The sequence below is a fragment of the Sciurus carolinensis genome, chromosome 12, assembly GCF_902686445.1.
Source record: "Sciurus carolinensis chromosome 12, mSciCar1.2, whole genome shotgun sequence".
Lineage (NCBI taxonomy): Eukaryota > Metazoa > Chordata > Mammalia > Rodentia > Sciuridae > Sciurus > Sciurus carolinensis.
Window position 1 is genome coordinate 58,644,490 of NC_062224.1, and position 20,279 is coordinate 58,664,768.

Sequence of the window (20,279 nt, forward strand, 5' to 3'; positions counted from 1 at the left end):
GGGGAATGGATTTCTGGCAAACTCCAGTTTGGCCCAAAATATAGGCCTGGCAAGCCCACACTGCACAACATAGTATGTGACTAAATGACCAAGATAAAATCAAACGTGGAAAGAGGTTTACACAGGAGACCCACCCACCTATCTCCTTCCCCCTCCAATCCAGGTGCTTGCAGAACTGACAGGAAGAGTTGTACCTGGGTGGGAATTTGAAAGGGCAGGGGTGGGAGAGGTTGAGTTTGGAGACTGAACCCAAGACCATGAAAGATGGAGTCTGCAGATAACCTAGTGAACAAAGAATTGGGTCCTCTATGATACAAGTGGATCCCATGGGAGATCCCTGGGGTGCAGTCTTTCAGAATAGACTGGCAATTGCTGGTCCCTGGAGAGTCATGGACTTAAAATCTCCAGACCAATTGGCATTCAGCAAAGAATCTGGAGCATAACAAAGCCTAAACCCTGCCTCCAGGGGTTCAGTTTATGGGATTACCTCTTTCACTCCAACAACCAACTGAGGGTGAAGCCAGGATCACACTCCACACAACCTCACCTAACACTGCTGAGAAGTTAGCTGAGAATCTTTTGAACTCCTGAGGTAACAATTCTTTTACTTTTCATCTAGACCTTTTTTTCTTCTTCTCTGTTTAATTGTGACCTTAATGATCCATGGATATTTATTCATATTCATATTTGGTTTTTTTTTTCTTTCTAGCATTTTTGAAGTCAGTTATTTTTCATGGATCAGTTTTTGGAGGACAAGGATGTTTGAGTAGTTTATTTCAGGGATTTTTTGTATTCTTTTATATTTATTTTTAATTTTTTACATTTTTTCTTTATATATATTTTCTCTAACTTATCTCTTTCCCTTGATTCTCTTTCTCCCTTTTCTTCTAACAGCCAATCTCTATTGTTCTTTCACTCTTCCTTTGATTTTTTTACTGCTTTCCTCCTCCCTCATAATCATCACATCCTACATCACTACTGTTCTCTCCCTGTCCACCATTAAAAATTGTAAACCCTTTTGCAAACTTACTGTTTTTATTGTAGGTAATAACTGATCATATCATTTCCGTTTATTGTGACAATCAACATTGTAGACATCATAGCAGGAACTATTAATTTAATGTATATTGTTTGCATCAGTTATTGTTATTATTTGTCTTCCCCTAAATGGTGAGGTACTAGAAACTTTCAGAGACACTAAAAGTTCCCAGGGTAGAAACTCTACAGTATCAGATCATGCTGTTAGATGGGGAAATACACAAATGACATCAAAAAGCAAGGGAACAAATCCTTCCAAACAATCCAAGATACTTCAGTTACAGAATCCATCAATACTGTAGTGGAAGAAATGTCAGAGGAGGAGTTCGGAACATACATAGGTAAACTGATCTGCAAGGTAAAAGATGATGTAAGGAGTGAAATCAGAGATAAAATACAGGAAGAGAAAGATCACTTCAATAAAGAGACACAGATTCTGAATATAAAATAAAGCAGAGGTCCTCAAAATGAAGGAATCAATAAACTAAATTAAAATTTCAATGGAAAGCATCACTAACAGACTAGACAACTTGGAAGACAGAGTTTCAGGAAATGAAGACAAAATACATAATCTTGAAAATAAAGTTGAACATGAACAGAACTTCCAAGACATATGGGATAACCTGAAAAGACCAAATTTAAGATATTTTGGATAAATGAAGACTCAAAGATACAAATCAGAGGAATGCTCAATCTTCTCAAAGAAACAATATCAGAAATTTTCCCAACCTGAAAGAATGAAATGAAAAATCAAATACAGGAAGCTTACAGGACCCCAATATACAAAATTACAACAGACACACACCAAGGTGCATGATTTTGAAAATGCCTACCATACAGAATAAGGATAGAATCTTAAAGGCTGCCAGAGAAAATCAATAGGTCACATGTAGGGGGAAGCCAATCCAGATCCCAGCTGATGTCTCAACCCAGATCCTCAAAGTTAGGAAGTCTTGGAAAAATATATACCAAGCTCTGAAAGAAAATTATGCCAGCAAAGAATGCCATACCCAGCAAAATTAAGCTTTCAGAATTGATGATGAAATAAAAACCTTTCATGATAAACATAAGTTTAAAGAATTCACAACTAGAAAGCCTGCACTACAAAATGTACTCGATAAAATATTTCGTGAAAAATAAAAGTGAAAACCTGCATAGGGTGGAACTACACCAGAAAAATAGTCAATCAAAGAAGAAACTAATTCAAGTTAAAAACCAGAAATAATTCAAAATAACAGGGAATAAAATCACTTCTTAATAATAATATTGAATATAAATGGCCTAAACTCATCAATTAAAAGACAGAGACTGGCAGATTGGATTAAAAAACAAGACCCAACAATATGCTATCTCCAAGAGACTCACCTCATAGGCAAAGACATCTACAGACACTGAAGGTGAAAGGGAAAAGAAACATATTATTCACATGACTCTCATGAACAAGTAGGGTTTCTATCCTCATATCACATAAAGTGGACTTCAAGCCAGAGGTAATCATAAGGGACAAAGAAGGACATTCCATTTTGCTTAAGGGAATCATACATCAATGAGACATAATACTCATAAATATTTATGCTTGAAACAATGGAGCATCTATGTACATCAAACAAACCTTCTCAATATCAAGAATCAAATAGACCACAACACAATAGTACTGGGTGACTTTAACACACCTATCTTACTACTGGATAGATCCTCCAAACAAAAATTAAATAAAGAAGCTATAGAACTACAATTAATCATTTAGCCTTAAGAAACATATATAGAATATTTCATCCATCCATGACTGAATATACTTTCTTCTCAGCAGCATACAGATCCTTATCTAAATGGACTATATTTAGGCCACAAAACAACTCTTAGCAATACAAAAAAAAAAAAAAAAGATAGAGATAATGCCTTGCATTGGAATGAAATTAAAAATCAATAATAAAATTAAAAACAAGCTATTCTAACACCTGGATACTAAAGAATACAGTATTGAATGACAAATGGATAGTAGAAGAAATCAGGGATGGAATAAGAAAATACTTGGAGGTAAATGAGACTAGAAACACAACGTATCAAAATCTCTGGGACACTACGAAGGAGGTTCTAAGAGGAAAGTTCCTTGCATTGATCTCACTCATTAAAAGGTTAGAGAGTCATCAAATAAATAACCTCACATTACATCTCAAAGTCCAGGAAAAAAAATCAACACCAAAAGCAGTAGAAGACAGGAAATAATTAAAATCAGAGCTGATATCAATGAAAATGAAACAACAACAACAACAAAATAACAATCTAAAATATCAATGAAACTAAAAGTTGTTTCTTTTAATAAATAAATAAAATTGGCCACAGACACTGCTGCCGTTGCCTGGAGGTCTTCTCTTGGGGCAGGGTGCAACTGCCCCTGAGGTTGCTGCCACATACACCCGGAGATCTTTCCTCTGGTTGCCACTGTCTCAGGCACCGCTGTTATTGCCCGGATGATTTCTCTCCGGGCACAGTTGTCCCTAATGCCACTGTTCCAGCCACAGGTGCACGGAGGTCTTTTCTCCAGGAGCCACTGCTGCTGTTGATACTTCCTCAGACACCAGAGGTCCTTTCACAAGGTGCAGCTACCATCTACACTGCTGCCACTGATGCTGCTGCTGCCACCAGTACCGCTGCTGTCAAAGCTGCTGCCACTCCCCTGAGGTCACCCGCAAATCTTCTCTCTGGTTCCACTGCAGCTGCAGCCACAGCTGCCATCACCACCACTGCTACCACTGATCCCCCACCTGCTGCCAATGCCACCAACCACTACGGCTGCTGCTGACCCCTGCTTGCTGCCACCGACCTCCCCCCACCACTTCTACCATCGCCCGGAGATCCACTGCCAGGGAGACTCCAGGTTTGATTGCACACAGTAGCATCCATTTTGAGATGCCAGCCAGAGCCTGGGTTTTGGGGTGCCAGTGGGTTTGCTGCCACCACCATCTTGGAGATTCAGTGTCAGGGTGCCTATGGGTTTGCCTGGACCTGGGATCTTCCTCCTGGGAATGCTTCTTGCTGCCTCTCAGGGTTGCTCATCCCTGGTGGTCTTTCTCCAAATTCCAGTGGCATTGAGATCTTTGGACTGCCACATGGCCAAACCCAGGACATCTGAGGCCCAGATTGGTGGGATAGTGACTGGGTCTGCTAGGGCCTCTCTGGGGCAGGCAGTCTTGTGGGAAGTCAGAGACAGGGCTGAGAAACTTTTGGACACTGGCAGAGACAGTTCAATTTTCCATCAAGATTTATTTTATTTTTAGTTTTTTTCTTTTCTGGCATCTCTCTCCACCATATTTGGAGCAGGGTGTTTTTTGTGCATCAGTTTGTTGAGGACAGTGATATATTCATGGTGTTTTGCAGTATATTCTCATATTTTTAATTTTTTTCACTTTATATGTATTCTTACTCTTACTCACTGGGCACTGTTGATATTGGTCTCCCTCTTTAAGGTGGGATACTAGAAATCTTCAGAGATAATATAGATCTACAGAGTAGAATCTGTACTGCCCAGTTCCATACAATTAGATGGGAAATCACACAAGCAACATAAAAAAAACAAGGGAACAAAGTGCCCCAAACAAACCAAGATGCCCCAATAAGAGAATCCACTGACAACACAGCAGAAGAAATGTCCAAGAAGGAGTTTAGAATGTTCATAGTTAAACTGATCTTTGAAGTAAAGGATAGTATAAAGAGTGAAATCAAAGAGAAAAAACAGGAAGTGAAAGATTATTTCAATGAAGTGTTAGAAATTGTGAAGGAAAAAAAAAGCAGAAATTCTCAAAATGAAGGAATCAAAAGCCAAATTATAAATTCAAAGGAAAGCATTACCAACAGACTAGACCATTTGGAAGACAGAACTTCAGGTAATGAAGACAAAATATTTAATATTGAAAATAAAGTTGATCATGCAGAAAAGATGGTAAGAATTCATGAATAGAACTTCAAATAATTATGGGATAACATGAAAAGATCAACTTTAAGAGTTTTGGGGATAGATGAAGGATCAGAGATACAAACCAAAGGAATGCACAATTTTTTAATGACATAATATCAAAAAATTTCCAAACCTAAAGAATGATCTGTAAAATCAAATACAGGAGGCTTACAGGACTCCAAATGTACAATTACAGCATACCCACAAGACACATTATAATGAGAATTACTAAAATGCAGAATAAGGATAAAAATCTTAAAGTCCATGAGAGAAAAAAAGCAAATTACATATAGGGGAAAACCAGTTCTGATCTCAACTGATTTCTCAACCCAGACTCTCAAAGCCAGGAGGTCATGGAACAACATATTTCAAGCTCTGAAAGAAAATGGATGCCAAACAAGAATTTTATATCCAGCAAAATTAAGTTTCTGATTTAAAGATGAAATAAAAATCTTCCATGATAAATAAAAGTTAAAAGAATTCACAATTAGAAAGCCTGCACTACAGAACATTCGCAACAAAATATTCCATAAGGAAGAAGTTAAAAAAAAAAAGTGAACACAAGCAAAGGGAGGAACTACACTAAAGGAATAGTCAAAGGAGAAACTAAATCAAATTAAAAACCAGAAATAAACCAAAATGACCCAGAATACAAATCATATTTCAATATTAACCTTGAATGTGATGGCCTAAACTCATCAATCAAAAGACATAGACTTGCATATTGGATTAAAAACCAAGACCCAACAATATGCTGTCTCTAAGAGACTCACCTCAGGTAAAGCCATTCACAGGATGAAGGTGAAAGGTTGGGAAAGAAACATATCACTCATATGGACTGTGTAAACAAGCAAGGATTTCCATCTTCTTTTCAGATAAAGTAGACTTCAAGCCAAAGTTAATCAGAAGGGACAAAGAAGGTCATTTCATTCTACTGAAGGGAATTATACATCAGCAAGATGTAATGATTGTAAATATTTATACCCTAACCAATGGAGCATCTATGTATGTTAAACAAACAATTCTCAATTTCAAGAATCAAATAGACCGCAACACAATAATATTGGGTGACTTTAACACCCATCTCTCACTACTGGACAGATTTTCTAAACAAAAACTAAATAAAGAAACTATAGAACTAAATAAAATAATCAATTATTTAGACTTTACAGACATATATAGAATATTTCATCCGTCAATGAGTGAATACATTTTTTTCCCTCAGAAGCACATGCATCCTTCTCTAAAATAAAACATATCTTATGCCACAAAGTAACTCTTAGTAAATGCAAAAAAATGGAGATAATACCCTGCATTCTATCAGATCATAATGGACTAAAATTAGAAATCAATAATAAAATACAAAATAGAAGCTACTCTAGCACGTGGAGAATAAATAATACACTATTGAATGACAATGGATAGTAGAAGAAATAAAGGATGAAATGAAAAAATACTTAGAGGTAAATGAGAATATTGACACAACATATCAAAATCTCTGGGACACTATGAAGGCAGTACTAAGGGGAAAGTTCATTGCATTGAGCTCATTTATTAAAAGAATAAAAAATCAACAAATAAATGACCTAACATCGCATCTCAAAGCCCTAGAAAAAGAAGAACAAAATCAACACTCCAAACAGTAGAAGACAGGAAATAATTAAAATCAGAGCTGAAATCAATGAAATTGAAACAAAAAAAATTGAAAAAGTTGACAAAGCAAAAAGTTGTTTCCTTGAAAAAAATAAGTAAAATTTGATAAGCCCCTAGGCACACTAATGAAGAGAAAAAGAGAGAAAACCCAAATTACTGAAAGACGTGATGAAAAAGGAAATATCACAATAGACACAACTGAAATACAGAAGATAATTAGAAACTATTTTGAAAACTTACACTCCAATAAAATAGAAAATATTGAAGACATAAACAAATTTCTAGAGACATATGGCCTACCTAAACTGAATCAGGAGGTCACACATGATTAAAAAGAACAATTCAAGTAATGAAATAGAAAATGCCATCAAAAGTCTACCAATTAAGAAAAGCCCAGGACTAGACAGATTCTCAGCCAAGTTCTACAAGACATTCAAAAAAGAATTAGTACCAATCCTTCTCAAATTATTCCATGAAATAGAAAAATAGGGAACCCTTCCAAACTCATTCTATGAGGCTAATATCGCCCTGATACCAAAACCAGACAAGACACATCAAGGAAAGAACACTTCGGACCAATATCCCTGATGAACATAGATGCAAAAATTCTCAATAAAATTCTGGAAAATCACATACAAAAACATATTAAAAAGATAGTGCACCACAATCAAGAAAGGTTCATCCCAGGGATGCAGGGTTGGTTCAACATACGGAAAACAATAAATGTAATTCATCATATCAATAAACTCAAAAACTAGAAGCATATGATCATCTCAATAGATGCAGAAAAAGTATTTGACAAAATATAGCACCACTTCATGATCAAAATGCTAGAAAAACTAGGGATAGTGGGAATATACCTCAACATCATAAAAGCCATATATGCTAAACCCAAGGCTAACATTTTCTAAATGGAGGAAAATTGAAAGCATTCCCTCTAAAAACTGGAACAAGACAAGGATGCCCTCTTTCACCACTTTTATTCAACATTGTCCTTGAAATTCTAGCCAGAGCAATTAGACAAAAGAAATTAAAGGTATACAAATAGGTAAAGAAGAACTCAAACTATCACTATTTGCTGATGACATGATGCTACATTTAGAAGATCCCAAAAATTCCACCAAAAAATCTTCTAGAACTAACGAATGAATTCAGCAAAGTAGCAGGATATACAATCAACACTGATAAATCTAATGCATTTCTCTTCATAAGTAATGAATCCTCTGAAAGAGATATTAGGAAAAGTACCCCATTCACAATAGCCTCAAAAAAATAAAATACTTGGAAATCAATCTAACAAAAGAGGTGAAAGACCTCTACAATGAAAACTACAGAACACTAAAGAAAAAAACTGAAGAAGACCTTAGAAGATGGAAAGGCCTCCCATGCTCCTGGATAGGCAGAATTAATATTGTCAAAATGGCCATGCTACCAAAAGCACTGTACAGATTTAATTCCATTCCTATTAAAATTTCAATGACAACTCTTCATAGAAATGAAAAAAGTAGTCATGAAATTCATATGGAAAAAATAAGAGGCAATAGACAAATAGAATAGACAAAGCAATCCTCAGTGAGAAAAGTGAAGCAAGAGGCATCACAATACCAGTTCTTAAGGTATACTACAGAGCTATAGTAACAAAAACAACCAGTACTGGCACCAAAACAGACACAAAGACCAATGGAACAGAATACAAAACACAGAGACAAACCCACATAAATACAGTTATCTCATTAGACAAAGGTGCCATAAACATACATTGGAGAAAAGATAGCCTCTTTGACAAATGTTGCTGGGAAAACTGGAAATCCATACAAGGTAAAATGAAATTAAACCACTATCTCTCACCCTGCACAAAACCCAACTCAAGGTGTATCAAGGAACTAGGCATTAGACCAGAGACACTGTGCCTACTAGAAGAAAAAGTAGACCCAACTCTCCATTATATGGGTTTAGGCACCAAATTCCTCAACAAGACTCCTAAGGCACAGGAAGTAAAATCAACAATCAATAAATGGGATTATATTAAACTAGAAAGCTTCTTCACAGCAAAGGAAACAACCAAGAGTATGAAGAGAGCCTACAAAATGGGAGAAAATCTTTGCCACTTGCACCTCAGATAGAGCATTAATCTCCAGGATGTATAAAGAACTCAAATAATTTAACATCAAAAAAACAAATAACTCAATCAATAAATGGGCTAAGGAACTGAACAGACACTTCACAGAAGAAGAAATACTATCAATCAACAAACATATGAAAAAATATTCAACATCTCTAGCAATTAGAGAAGTGCAAATTAAAACTACCCTAAGATTTCATCTCACTCCAGTCAGAATGGCAATCATCAAGAATACAAGCAACAATAAATGTTGGCAAGAATGTGAGTGCATTGCTGGTGGGACTGAAAATTGGTGCAACCACTCTGTAAAGCAATGTGAAGATTCCTCAGAAACTCCTCAGTTTGTACCCAAAGGACTTAAAATCAGCACACATCAATGTTTATAGCAGCTCAATTCACAGTAGCAAAATTATGGAACCAACCTAGATGCCCTTCAACAGATGAATGGATAAAGAAAATGCAGTAGAATATCATTCAGCTGTAAAGAGAATGAAATTATGGTATTTGCCAATAAATGGGTGGAACTGGAGAATATCATGCTAAGCAAAATAAGCCAATCCCAAAAAACAAAAGTCTGAATGTTTTCTCTTGTATGCAGATGCTAATTCATAATAGGGGTGGGGAGTTAAGGAAGAATGGAATTACTTTGCATTAGACAAAGGGAGTTGAAGGGAAGGGAGGGGCAATGGAAATAAGATGGTGGAATGAATCAGACATTTACCATGCTATCTGCATATATGATTACACAACCAATGTAATTCTAAATCATGTACAACCAGAAGAATGAGACAGTTATATGCCATTTATATATGATGCATCAAAATGCATTCTACTGTCATGTATAACTTAAAAGAACAAATACAAAATTTTAAAAAGAGAGATTTATTTTCTCACAAATTTGGAGGCTCAAAGTCCATGAACAGGTTCTAACTTAAAATCCTATATAAAATATCTCCATTATTTGCCATAGTACTAAGAATGAAATCCAAAATGTTTTCCAAATGGGCATGATGTGGTCCGTGCCCATCTTTTCTTTAACCTTATTTACTTACACATCATCATCTTCTATGACCCTCTAACCATTATCTTTCTTTTTATTCTTTAAGAGTAAGAATTCTGGCCCTGGTCCCCAGACCGGAAGCGCCACACTTTAACCAGGTCCTGCTCGTCTAGGTCCAAACCCGGCGCCACCAAGATGCCGGCTTACCACTCTTCTCTCATGGACCCTGACACCAAACTCATTGGAAACATGGCCCTGTTGCCTATCAGAAGTCAGTTCAAAGGACCTGCCCCCAGAGAGACAAAAGATACTGATATTGTGGATGAAGCCATCTATTACTTCAAGGCCAATGTGTTCTTCAAAAACTATGAAATTAAGAATGAAGCTGATAGGACCTTGATATATATCACCCTCTACATTTCTGAGTGTCTAAAGAAACTCCAAAAGTGCAATTCCAAAAGCCAAGGTGAGAAAGAAATGTATACCCTGGGAATCACTAATTTTCCCATTCCTGGAGAGCCTGGTTTTCCACTTAATGCAATTTATGCCAAGCCTGCAAACAAACAGGAAGATGAAGTCGTGCGAGCCTACCTACAGCAGCTAAGGCAAGAGACTGGACTGAGACTTTGTGAGAAAGTTTTTGATCCTCAGAATGATAAACCCAGCAAGTGGTGGACTTGCTTTGTGAAAAGACAGTTCATGAACAAGAGTCTTTCAGGACCTGGGCAGTGAAGGGAGCCTGGGCAGCCACTGTCTCCAGCGCCTTGGACAGCATTTTACAGCAAGATGTATACAATCCTTTTTCTTTATTTCATAAAGTTTTATACAGAAGAAAGAAGAGAGCATGTCTTTACTTGAAAAGCTCTTGATCAAGAATTTGGGGGTGTGGGGGTGAGTTGTTGAAAGGTGATTTGAAATTTTCTGCAGTATTAAGCTGGTGCTTAATAAGAATGAATAATAATAAATAAATTTCTAACAAAAAAAAAGAGTAATAATTCCTCTCTCACTCCAGAGAGTTGGTAACTATTGTTCCTTATGTCTAGAATGCTTCTGTCATAGCTGTGTTATAAGAGAGCTATTCTCTGAGTGAGACATTTTTTTTCTTTATTCATTCAATGAATATTTATAAATGCTGGCTTACGAGGCAAAGGCTTAAGGCAAAAATTCAGTTTTGGACATTGAATGTTTGAAGTGCTTGTTAGACAATAATATGTTAAGGTTAACATTATGATTTCAATGTATAAATTCCCCCAAAGGTTCCTGTGCTTAGAAGTGGGGTTTGGGGAGATGATAGGCTCATGAAGACTGTGATCTCATCAGTGGATTAACACTTTGATGCCTAAATGGACTGCTTGGAAGTGGGTACTGGTTGGAGGATGTAGGTCACTGGGGGCTTATCTTCTCTCCAGTTCCTTTCCTCCTCTACACTCCTTTTTGGCTGCCATGAGTTGAGAAGTTTTCCTCTGCTGTGCCCTTGGCCATGAATTTCTGCTTCACTTCAGCTGCAGAGCCATGGAGCCTGCTGAGAATGGGCTGTCTCCTCTGAAACCATGAGCCAAAATGATTCTTTCCTTCTCTAAGTTTTTCTTCTCCACCATTTTGGTCACAGGAAGTGAAAAGCTAACTAGCATAGTTAAGATTCTAATTAGATGCTTGGATATAGAGCTAGGTATAAAACTTGGAATCTTAGCTATACAATTTGAGGAGTCATATAAAAATTATATGGTACTTGAAGCCATGTGAATGCATTAGAGCTCCTAGGAAAAGAGTCTAAGAGAAGAAAGGGGAATCTAAGACTGAATGCTGGGAACCTTCAATAGAGCAGGAGGGAATGCTAACATGGAAGCCAAATAAGAGTGTTTCAAATGGGGAGATAAATCCAGTGTATCAAATGCTGCTGAAAAAGCAAGTAAAATGAATAGAGCTAGGTTCTTATACATATTTAACATGTATAATCACATATTGATGTTACAAATAGAAAAAAATACTTTTAAAATAATAATACGGGCTGGGGAGATAGCTCAGCTGGTAGAGTGCTTGCCTTGCAAGCACAAGGCCCTGAGTTCGATCCCCAGTACCGCAAAAAAAAAAAAAAAAAAATAATAATAATAATAATAATAGTAATAATACAAGCATTGGCAATAGTGTGGTGAAACAGTCTATTATGAATTACTAGTAATAAATAGTTTAACATGATTGTTTTAGAAATCATTCTTAACACATATCAATAGTTGTGTTTATAACTTGGTTTAGTAATCATATTTCCAAGAATCTTATCAAAAACAATAGTCCTACTTGTGGAAAAATTCTACGTAATATTTTTTCTGTATTTATGAAATTATCTTGAATGACCATGAATTAACCTTCTTAATGGAAAAATAAGTTTTTAAGTTTGTTTACATGACTTTTTCTTGGTCTTTTGTTGTATGATTTTCTTGTGTTATTTTATTTCCAACTTACTCTCTGCTACATTAAGAATGCCTTAACAGTTACATAAAATATAGCTATATAAAATTCTGTAAAGTGAATAAGATTTTCAGAAACAATTAAAATATCTATCATTCATTAATTGTTTTCTAGGAAAACATACATTTCTCTATCAAATTTCTTAAATGTATATTATTTAAGGAGGCCTTCCTGGACCACACTATTTCTTTATTCCCTGAACAAGTTAGATTCTTCTATTAGATGGTCCCAGATCCTGTGACTGCACCCATATTGACACTCATCATGGCAATCTCAAATTCTCTTTGTGGGTGGTTGACATATTTCTATGAAATTAAACAAGAGCACCATTAGAGGATTAGGACAGAAAGAAACCTTATAATTCTAGATGGCCATGACTATCTGAGATTTTATTCAAGGAATTTCATAATGAAACAATTACCTTATTCCAAATATACTATTGAGAATAATTCCATTCAGTTCAACTTCTATTTATATCTCATGAGAAAAAGAAGAAAGGAGCATGCCAAATCTATCTGGGTTTTTTTTAAAACATTTTTAGATGTTGATAGACCTTTATTTTATATTTATTTATTTATATATGGTGCTGAGAATCTAACCCAGTGCCTCACACATGCTAGGCAAGTACTCTACCACTGAGCCACAACCCCAGCCCTCTATGTGGGTTTTAAGAGAATTTTTCTTAGTTTCCAGATATCATTTGAAACCTGCCTTGAAAGAGTATGTCATTATGAAGTAGGCACATATAGAAAGAATCCTAAGATTGATTTTAGAAACTTTATTATGTATTTCATAGTGATTAAAACAAAGGGTTATATATTTAAGGATCCCCACAGTATCATTTCATAAAGGATTCTGATAATTCATGATTTTTTGACATGTTGGAAGCTGTATTATGACTTACTTATAATTCATAGTGGGGAGTAAGCTAAATAGTTTTAAAAAGCTAAGTCTTGAAAGTATGGTAAATTTAGAAATATAAAGAGTGTCTAAACTAACAAATTGACTATATCATGATGTAATTTTACAATTTTGGATATAAAAAGAATAAAAGAGAAATTTTATTTTGTTTTTACAGAATTCTATAATACTAAGCAGGCAGTTGGCCACTTTGGGACAGAGGCCCACCATATATACAGTTCTGAAGAGAAAAGCTTATTTTTCACATGAAAACCCGAAGACAAAGGGGTATTTCATTTTTCTTAATTCCAAATGTAAAATTCAGGTTAAATTTTTTAAAAACATCCAAAACTTTTAAAAGATTTAAAAACCCTAGTGGAATTTTATGTAATATCTTCTAAGTAATTTCCAAGGAACTTCTTTCATAATACAAAAAAAAATTGTGTGATAATCAGAACTAATTACCAATTCAAAAAAACCTAAACCTAAACTTCAATCCAAAACCTCATTGGGGATGGTGGCAAATCCTGGCGATATCTTTAAATGTTTTCTGCTGGTTTATGAAAGTGAACCACAGTGGTAGGATGGTGTTATGGTTTGGATATGAATTGTCCCCCAGAAAACTCATGTTCGGCAATGCAGGAATATTGAGAGTTAAAGTGATTAGATTAGAAGAGCTATAACCTCATCAATGGATTAGTACACTTGATGGATTAATCATTTGAAAGGACCACACTACTGGGCAGTAACTATAAGCAGATGGCACTTGGCTGGAGAAAGTAGGGCACTGAGCTCATAGCTTTGGGGATATATATTTTGTCCCTACTTCCTCCTCCTCTCTCTCTGCTTCCTGGCTGTCATGAGCTGGGGAGGTTTCCTCCACCATGCCCTTCTGCCATGATGTTCTACCTTCAGGCCCAGAGCAATGGAGTCTGCAAACCACAGACTGAAACTCAGAAAATGTGAGCCCAAAATAACCTTTTCATTCTTTAAGTTGTTCTTATCAGTTACTTTGGGCACAGCAATGAAAATCTGACTAACACTTGAATGTTATAATCACCACTACCAACACTGCACACACATGTGCATGTACACACACACAAACACACACACACACACACACACACACACACACACACCAAAATTCTACCTGAGAAGTAGCATCTATGTTACTGTTAAATTTAGTAGGTTATCACAAGATGCAGACAGCCCTTCTTAATTCATTGTGCCACCTGGGCACAGGGTAAGGTTCTTATAACTAAAGGATATAGTTACTGCCTTTGATGACTTTACAGTAGTGAGGGAAACAAGAAGACAGATGTTATGATACAGCTGAGCGTAGGGTGAGGTGGAACACATAGAAGGTATACCAACTCGGCTTGGAGGAGAGGAAATTGGGGAGGGTTTTCCTAAAGGGATGAGCTTTGCATTACTGAAAAGAAATGTTAGCAAATTGGGAAAGTGTTCCAGGTAGGTGGAGGGAGTGACATATACTTGGGTTTCTAACTGAGACCTGAGAAAACATGCATTCTAGTAGACACATAAAAGTGTAATTCGTGAGTAGCATGTGTCACTCCAGGGAATAAAATATTTTTAAAACAGTAATCTGAAACTTAAATTCCTTATGATTTTATAAAATTTGCAAAGTAGGGAGGTAGAAAGAAAATAGTCCCTATAAAACCAAACTAGAAGCCTTTTATGATTAAGCAGGAAGTTTATAGATACCATTTGTTTCTTTTCTATTTTAAAAAGCTTTCATTGACCTATAATTTATGTCCTTCCTTTTAAACTATAATAATGGTTCAAATCAATTTCATGGTTTTGTATATTTACAGTTATACATCTATCACCACTATCTAATTCTAGAACGTCTTTATCAAGTCAAAAAGAAACCCCATTTCCTTGTCCCCACAGTCCACAGCACTATTAATCTATTTTCTGTTTCTGTGGATTTCCCTATTCTGGGTATTTCCCTATCAAGAGAATCATACAATGTATAGTATTTATAACTGGCGATTCTCAGCTAGCATTATGTTTTCGGGGTCTGTACATGTTATAGTACTTTATCAGTATTTTATTCCATTTTATGCCAAATAATATTCTACTATATGGATACATCACATTTGACTCACTGTTCATTTGATGAATATTTGGGTGGTTTCTCACTGTACAGCTATTATGAATATTGTTGCTATGAACATTTGTATACCAGCTTTTGTGTGGCCATACATGTTCATTCCTCTTAGGAGTAAAATTTCTGGGTCAAATGGTATCTTCATGAGAACTGCCAGACTGCTTTCTAAAGTTGCTGTACCATTTCACAGTTCTATTAGTGGTGTATGAAGATTCCAATTTCTCTACATCCTCACCAGCTCTTGTTTTTGTCTGTCTTTTAAACTATAGCTGCAGCATGGGGTGTGAAGTAGTATTTCATTGTGGTTCTGTATTTCTCTCATAACTTATGATATTGAGCATCTTTTCATATGCTTATTTTTTCATTTATATGCCCTTTTTTCAACTCCTTTCCCATGTTATAATCTGGTTGTCTTTTTATTATTGAGTTATAAGAATTCTTTATATATTCTAAATGCAAGTCAGATACACAATTTATAAATATTTTTCCTTTTTCATTGATTGTCTTTTAATGATTCTCATGATCTCTTTGAAGTCCCAAAGATTTTCATGAAGTTCAGTTTACCTGTTTTATCTTTGGTTCCTTGTACTTTTGGAGTTACATCTAAGAAATCATTGCCAAATCCAAAGTTACAGAGATTTACCAGTGTTTCTTCTGAGTCTTAGAGTTATAACTCTTATGTTTAGGTCTTTGATCTATTTTGAATTCATTTTTGTGGTGTGAGATAGCAACCCAAATTAATTATTTTTTATCTGAAGATTTAGTTGTCCCAGCATTTTGTTGAAAGACTATTGTTTCCCCACTGTCTTGTTTGGGCACTCTATGTTGAAAAGTCAAGTTAAAAGCTGGGCATTGTGGTGTATACCTCTAATCCTGTAATCAAGAGGATGAGGCAGAAGGATCACAAGTTCAAGTCTAGCCTGTACAGCTCAGTGAGATCCTGTCTCAAAATAAAAAATTTTTAAAAAGAGCCACAGATGTAACTCAGTAGTACAGCCCTTGCCTAGGATATGCAAATTCCTGAGTTCATTTCCCAGTACAAAAACAAAACAAAACAAAACATTTTTTCTAGATTTTTCAATTCTATTCTATTGCCCTGTATATTTATACTTATGCCAACACCACATTTTTTTTATTAGTGGGTTTTAAAATCAGGAAATGTCAGTCTTCCATCCTTATTCTTCTTCAAGATTGTACTGACTCTTCTGGATCTCTTGAGTCTTTTATAAATTTTAGGATCAGTTTGTTCAAAGGAGTCAGCTGGGATTTGTAAGGGATTTTATTGAATCTGATCAATTTGGGGTATATGTCATCATAACAAGTCTTCCCATTCATGAATATAAGCTGTCTTTCTGTTTATTTAAATCTTATTTCAAAAATGTTGTGTCATTTTCAGAGTATTAAGTTTTCTACTTCTTTTGTTAAGTTCTTATTTTTATGCAGTTGCAAATGGAATGGGTTTGTTCATTTCTGGATTGTTCATTACTAGTATTAAAAAATATGATTAAATTTTTCTATATCAATATTGTATCCTGAAAACTTGCTGAACTTATTTATTAGCTCTAGCTAGTTTTGTGAACTCTTTAGTATTTACTTTATACAAGATTATGTCATGTGTGAATAAAAATAGTTTTACTTCTTCTTTTCCAAGCTAAAGACTATTTATTTCTCTTTTTTCTTTACTGATTGTCATGGCTAGGAATTCTACTACACGTGATGAATACAAATAGTGAAGGGAAAAAATCTTTTCTTGTTCCTAGTATTAGAAGACAACTATTCAGATTTCACCTTTAAGTATGTTATTTGTGGTTTTTTTCATAGATTCACTTTACTATTAGGTTGAGAAAGTTCTCTTCTATTCCTAGTTTTTTGAGTGTTTTTATCATTGAGTAGGATTCATCCATGAAGCCATCAGGACCTGGACTTTATTTGTGGGTAGTTTTTAAAAATTATTAATAATTAATTTCTTAACTTGCTATAGTTCTATTCAGATTATCTATTTCTTCTTGAATCAGTTTTTAGTACTCTGTGTTTTCCTAGAAATTTGTCTATTTCATTTGGACAAATGGGATACCCTTACAATTCTTTTTTATTTCTATAATTTTGGTAGTAATATTCTTTTATTCCTGATTTGAATAGTTTGAATATTCTTTTTCTGACAGTGAAGTTAAACATTAGTCAATCTTGGTGACCATTTCAAAGAACCAGCATTAGCTTTCAATGATTTTTTACTATATTTATTCTTTAATTAATTTCAGCACTAATCCTCATTATTCCTTTCCTTATATTTTTATAGGCTTAATTTGCCTTTATTTATTCAGTTTCTAAAGGTGGAAAACTAGGTTATCAATTTTTCTTTCTCTTTTTTTTTTTTCATTCCACTGTTCTTGTTCCTATTCCCCTCCCTCCCTTCCCTCCATTCCCCTCCCTTTCCTTCATTCCCCTTTGTCTAATCCACTGAACTTCTATTTTTCCCTCCCCTCCTTCTTGTGTGTTAGAATCCACATATCAGAGAGAATATTTGACCTTTGTCCTTTTGGGATTGATTTATTTCACTTAGCATGATAGTCTCCAGATAGGCACTTACAATTCTAAATTTCCCTTGGTGTGCTGCTTTAGCTGCATCCCATACTTTGTGGTATGTCATGTCTTCACTTTCAGTCATATTAAAATATTTTCTGTTTAACCTTGTGATTCCTTCCTGGACCCGTTGGTTATTTAAGTGTACATGGTTTAATTTTTGCATACATGTGAACTTCCCAAATTTATTTTTTATTGATTTATAATTTCATTTTTTTGTAGTTGTTTTAGTCAGTTTTTGCATTGCTGTAACTAAAGGACCCAACCAGCACAACTGTATAGGGAGGACAAGTTTACTTGGGGGTCCACAGTTTCAGAGGTCTTAGTCCATAGAAGGCTGGCTCCATTCCTTGGGGCTCAAGGTGAGGCAGAGCATCATGGCTGAAGGAAATGTGGCAGAGGGAAGCACTCACATGGTGATCAGAAAGCAAAGAGAGAGAGTCTCCACTTATCAGATACAAATATATACCCCAAAACCACACCCTAATTCCTACCTCCTCCAACCATACCCTATCACTTCAGTTTCTACTCAGCTAATGCCTATCAGGGGATTAATTTACTGATTGGGTTAAGGCTCTTACAACCCAATCATTTCTCCTTTGAACCGTCTTGCATTGTCTCACACGTGATCTTTTGGGGGACACCTCACATCCAAACCATAACAGATGGACTTATGATGGTTAATTTTATGTGTTAACCTGGTGGTTAAGGGATGCTCAGATTGCTGGTAAAGCATGATTTTTGGATGTATCTGTAAGAATGTTTCTGGAAAAGATTAGCATTTTAATTGGTAGACTGAGCAAAGAACATCACTCTCACCAATGTGGTTGAGCATTGGGCAATCCAGTAATGTCCTGAATAGAACAAAGGGGTGGAGAAAGAGTGAATTTACTCCCTGCTTGAACTGGATGTCCATCTTCTCCTGCACTCATACATGATCTCCCCTGATTCTCAGGCTTTAAGACTTTGACCAGGATTTATATTATTTGCACTGCAGTTCATGAGTCTCTGGTCTCAGACCAAGGTTCACACCATTGACTAATGTGGTTCTCATGAACTGTAGGCTTGGACTAGAACTATACCACTGATTTTTCTGAGCCTCTAGTCTTACAGATGGCAGATCATGGGGATTCTTAGCTTATATAATCATGTGAGCCAATTCTTTATAATAAATCTCTTTCTATGTATCTCTATATATCCCATTATTTCTGATTTTCTGGAGAACTCTGACTAATATGAATAGCATCTTCACAAAAATATGATAAGATAGATTTGTAAAAGAATATTAGAGTGCTAACACATAAAAAAACAAAAGAAAAAGTTGGAAAGTGTATAGTCACAAAAAAAATGTCAAAAATTTGAAAACAAAACCATAGGTATAGAAAAGTGAAAGGAGCAGTATGCCCTGGCTAAGTCTTGGGGACTATTTCCTAGGCTTGTGGATAACCAATTGCTCACTCAAACAAAAGAGTGACAAACACCTATTTATGAGGGAGCAACATACATGAGATTATTATCATAATCAGAGACAATCTAACATGGTACTAGTATTTAAGAAATCACAATTGGGACCAATGTTAGTCAGAGTGGAATGACTTTCAAAAAGCAGAAATTGTACTGAGTTTTGTGGTAACCTGGTTTATAGCATAAGCGGTTTGGTAACAATCCTAGAACTGCCCTAACATGGAATCCTGTCAACTTACCAGGACCTCATTCTGAGTGAACAGATGCCATCATCACCAACTCAAATATGTATCCATTGAGGAAATGAAACTCAAGAAGTAGTTAACTAAACATGCCCCAGCCTGAGGTTATCTGGATTTCCTTTTGAAACTCTCCTACAGATTTTCATTACTTCTAAGATCTGTGTCCGAATGTCTATTTTCACAAATCATTCTGTGTCTACTTCAAAAGGTAGATTTAGTCACAGCAAATTTCAGATTACCCAGAAAAAAATGAAATATCCTAAAAACTTATAGAAAGATAAAATTTAAGTAATAACAAAAATCAAATCTGTCATCTGACTTTCTCATTAGTGATTCTGAATACTAAAGGCCTGGGCAAAAATACCTTCTCCCGGGCTGGGGATATAGCTCAGTTGGTAGAGTGCTTGCCTCCCATGTATAAGGCCCTGAGTTCAATCCCCCAGCACCATCAAAAAAAAAAAAAAAAAAAAAAAAAAGCCTTCTCCCTGACCTATTATCCATCAATCCATCAGGTAAGTAAAAGAAAGGTACTTTCAGATACTCAGGGTCTCAAAAATTGTATATGTTCAGGGAGGGCGATTGGGAGGGCAAAGGGAAGTATTGAGAAATAAAATTAATCAAATTGTTATATGTGAATATAAATATGCCACTAGGAAATTTACTCTTGTATAATTTACATGCACCAATAAAAATGTATGAATTTTTAAAAATGAATGTTTACACAC

General features: G+C 35.5%; 2 protein-coding genes across 2 annotated transcripts in view; both read left to right on the plus strand.

Moving 5' to 3' along the window:
- Catspere (catsper channel auxiliary subunit epsilon) overlaps positions 1-20,279 on the plus strand; it is a 204,918-nt gene that overhangs the window by 79,820 nt on the left and 104,819 nt on the right. Inside the window, exon 8 of the mRNA XM_047519946.1 lies at positions 13,313-13,422. Within this exon, the coding sequence (XP_047375902.1) occupies positions 13,313-13,422 (110 nt within the window). The remainder of the gene's footprint in view (positions 1-13,312; positions 13,423-20,279) is intronic.
- On the plus strand, positions 9,909-10,515 carry LOC124961941 (actin-related protein 2/3 complex subunit 3-like). The gene has a single exon (XM_047520993.1). The coding sequence runs from the start codon at positions 9,964-9,966 to the stop codon at positions 10,498-10,500; it is 537 nt and encodes a 178-aa protein (XP_047376949.1). The 5' UTR covers positions 9,909-9,963; the 3' UTR covers positions 10,501-10,515.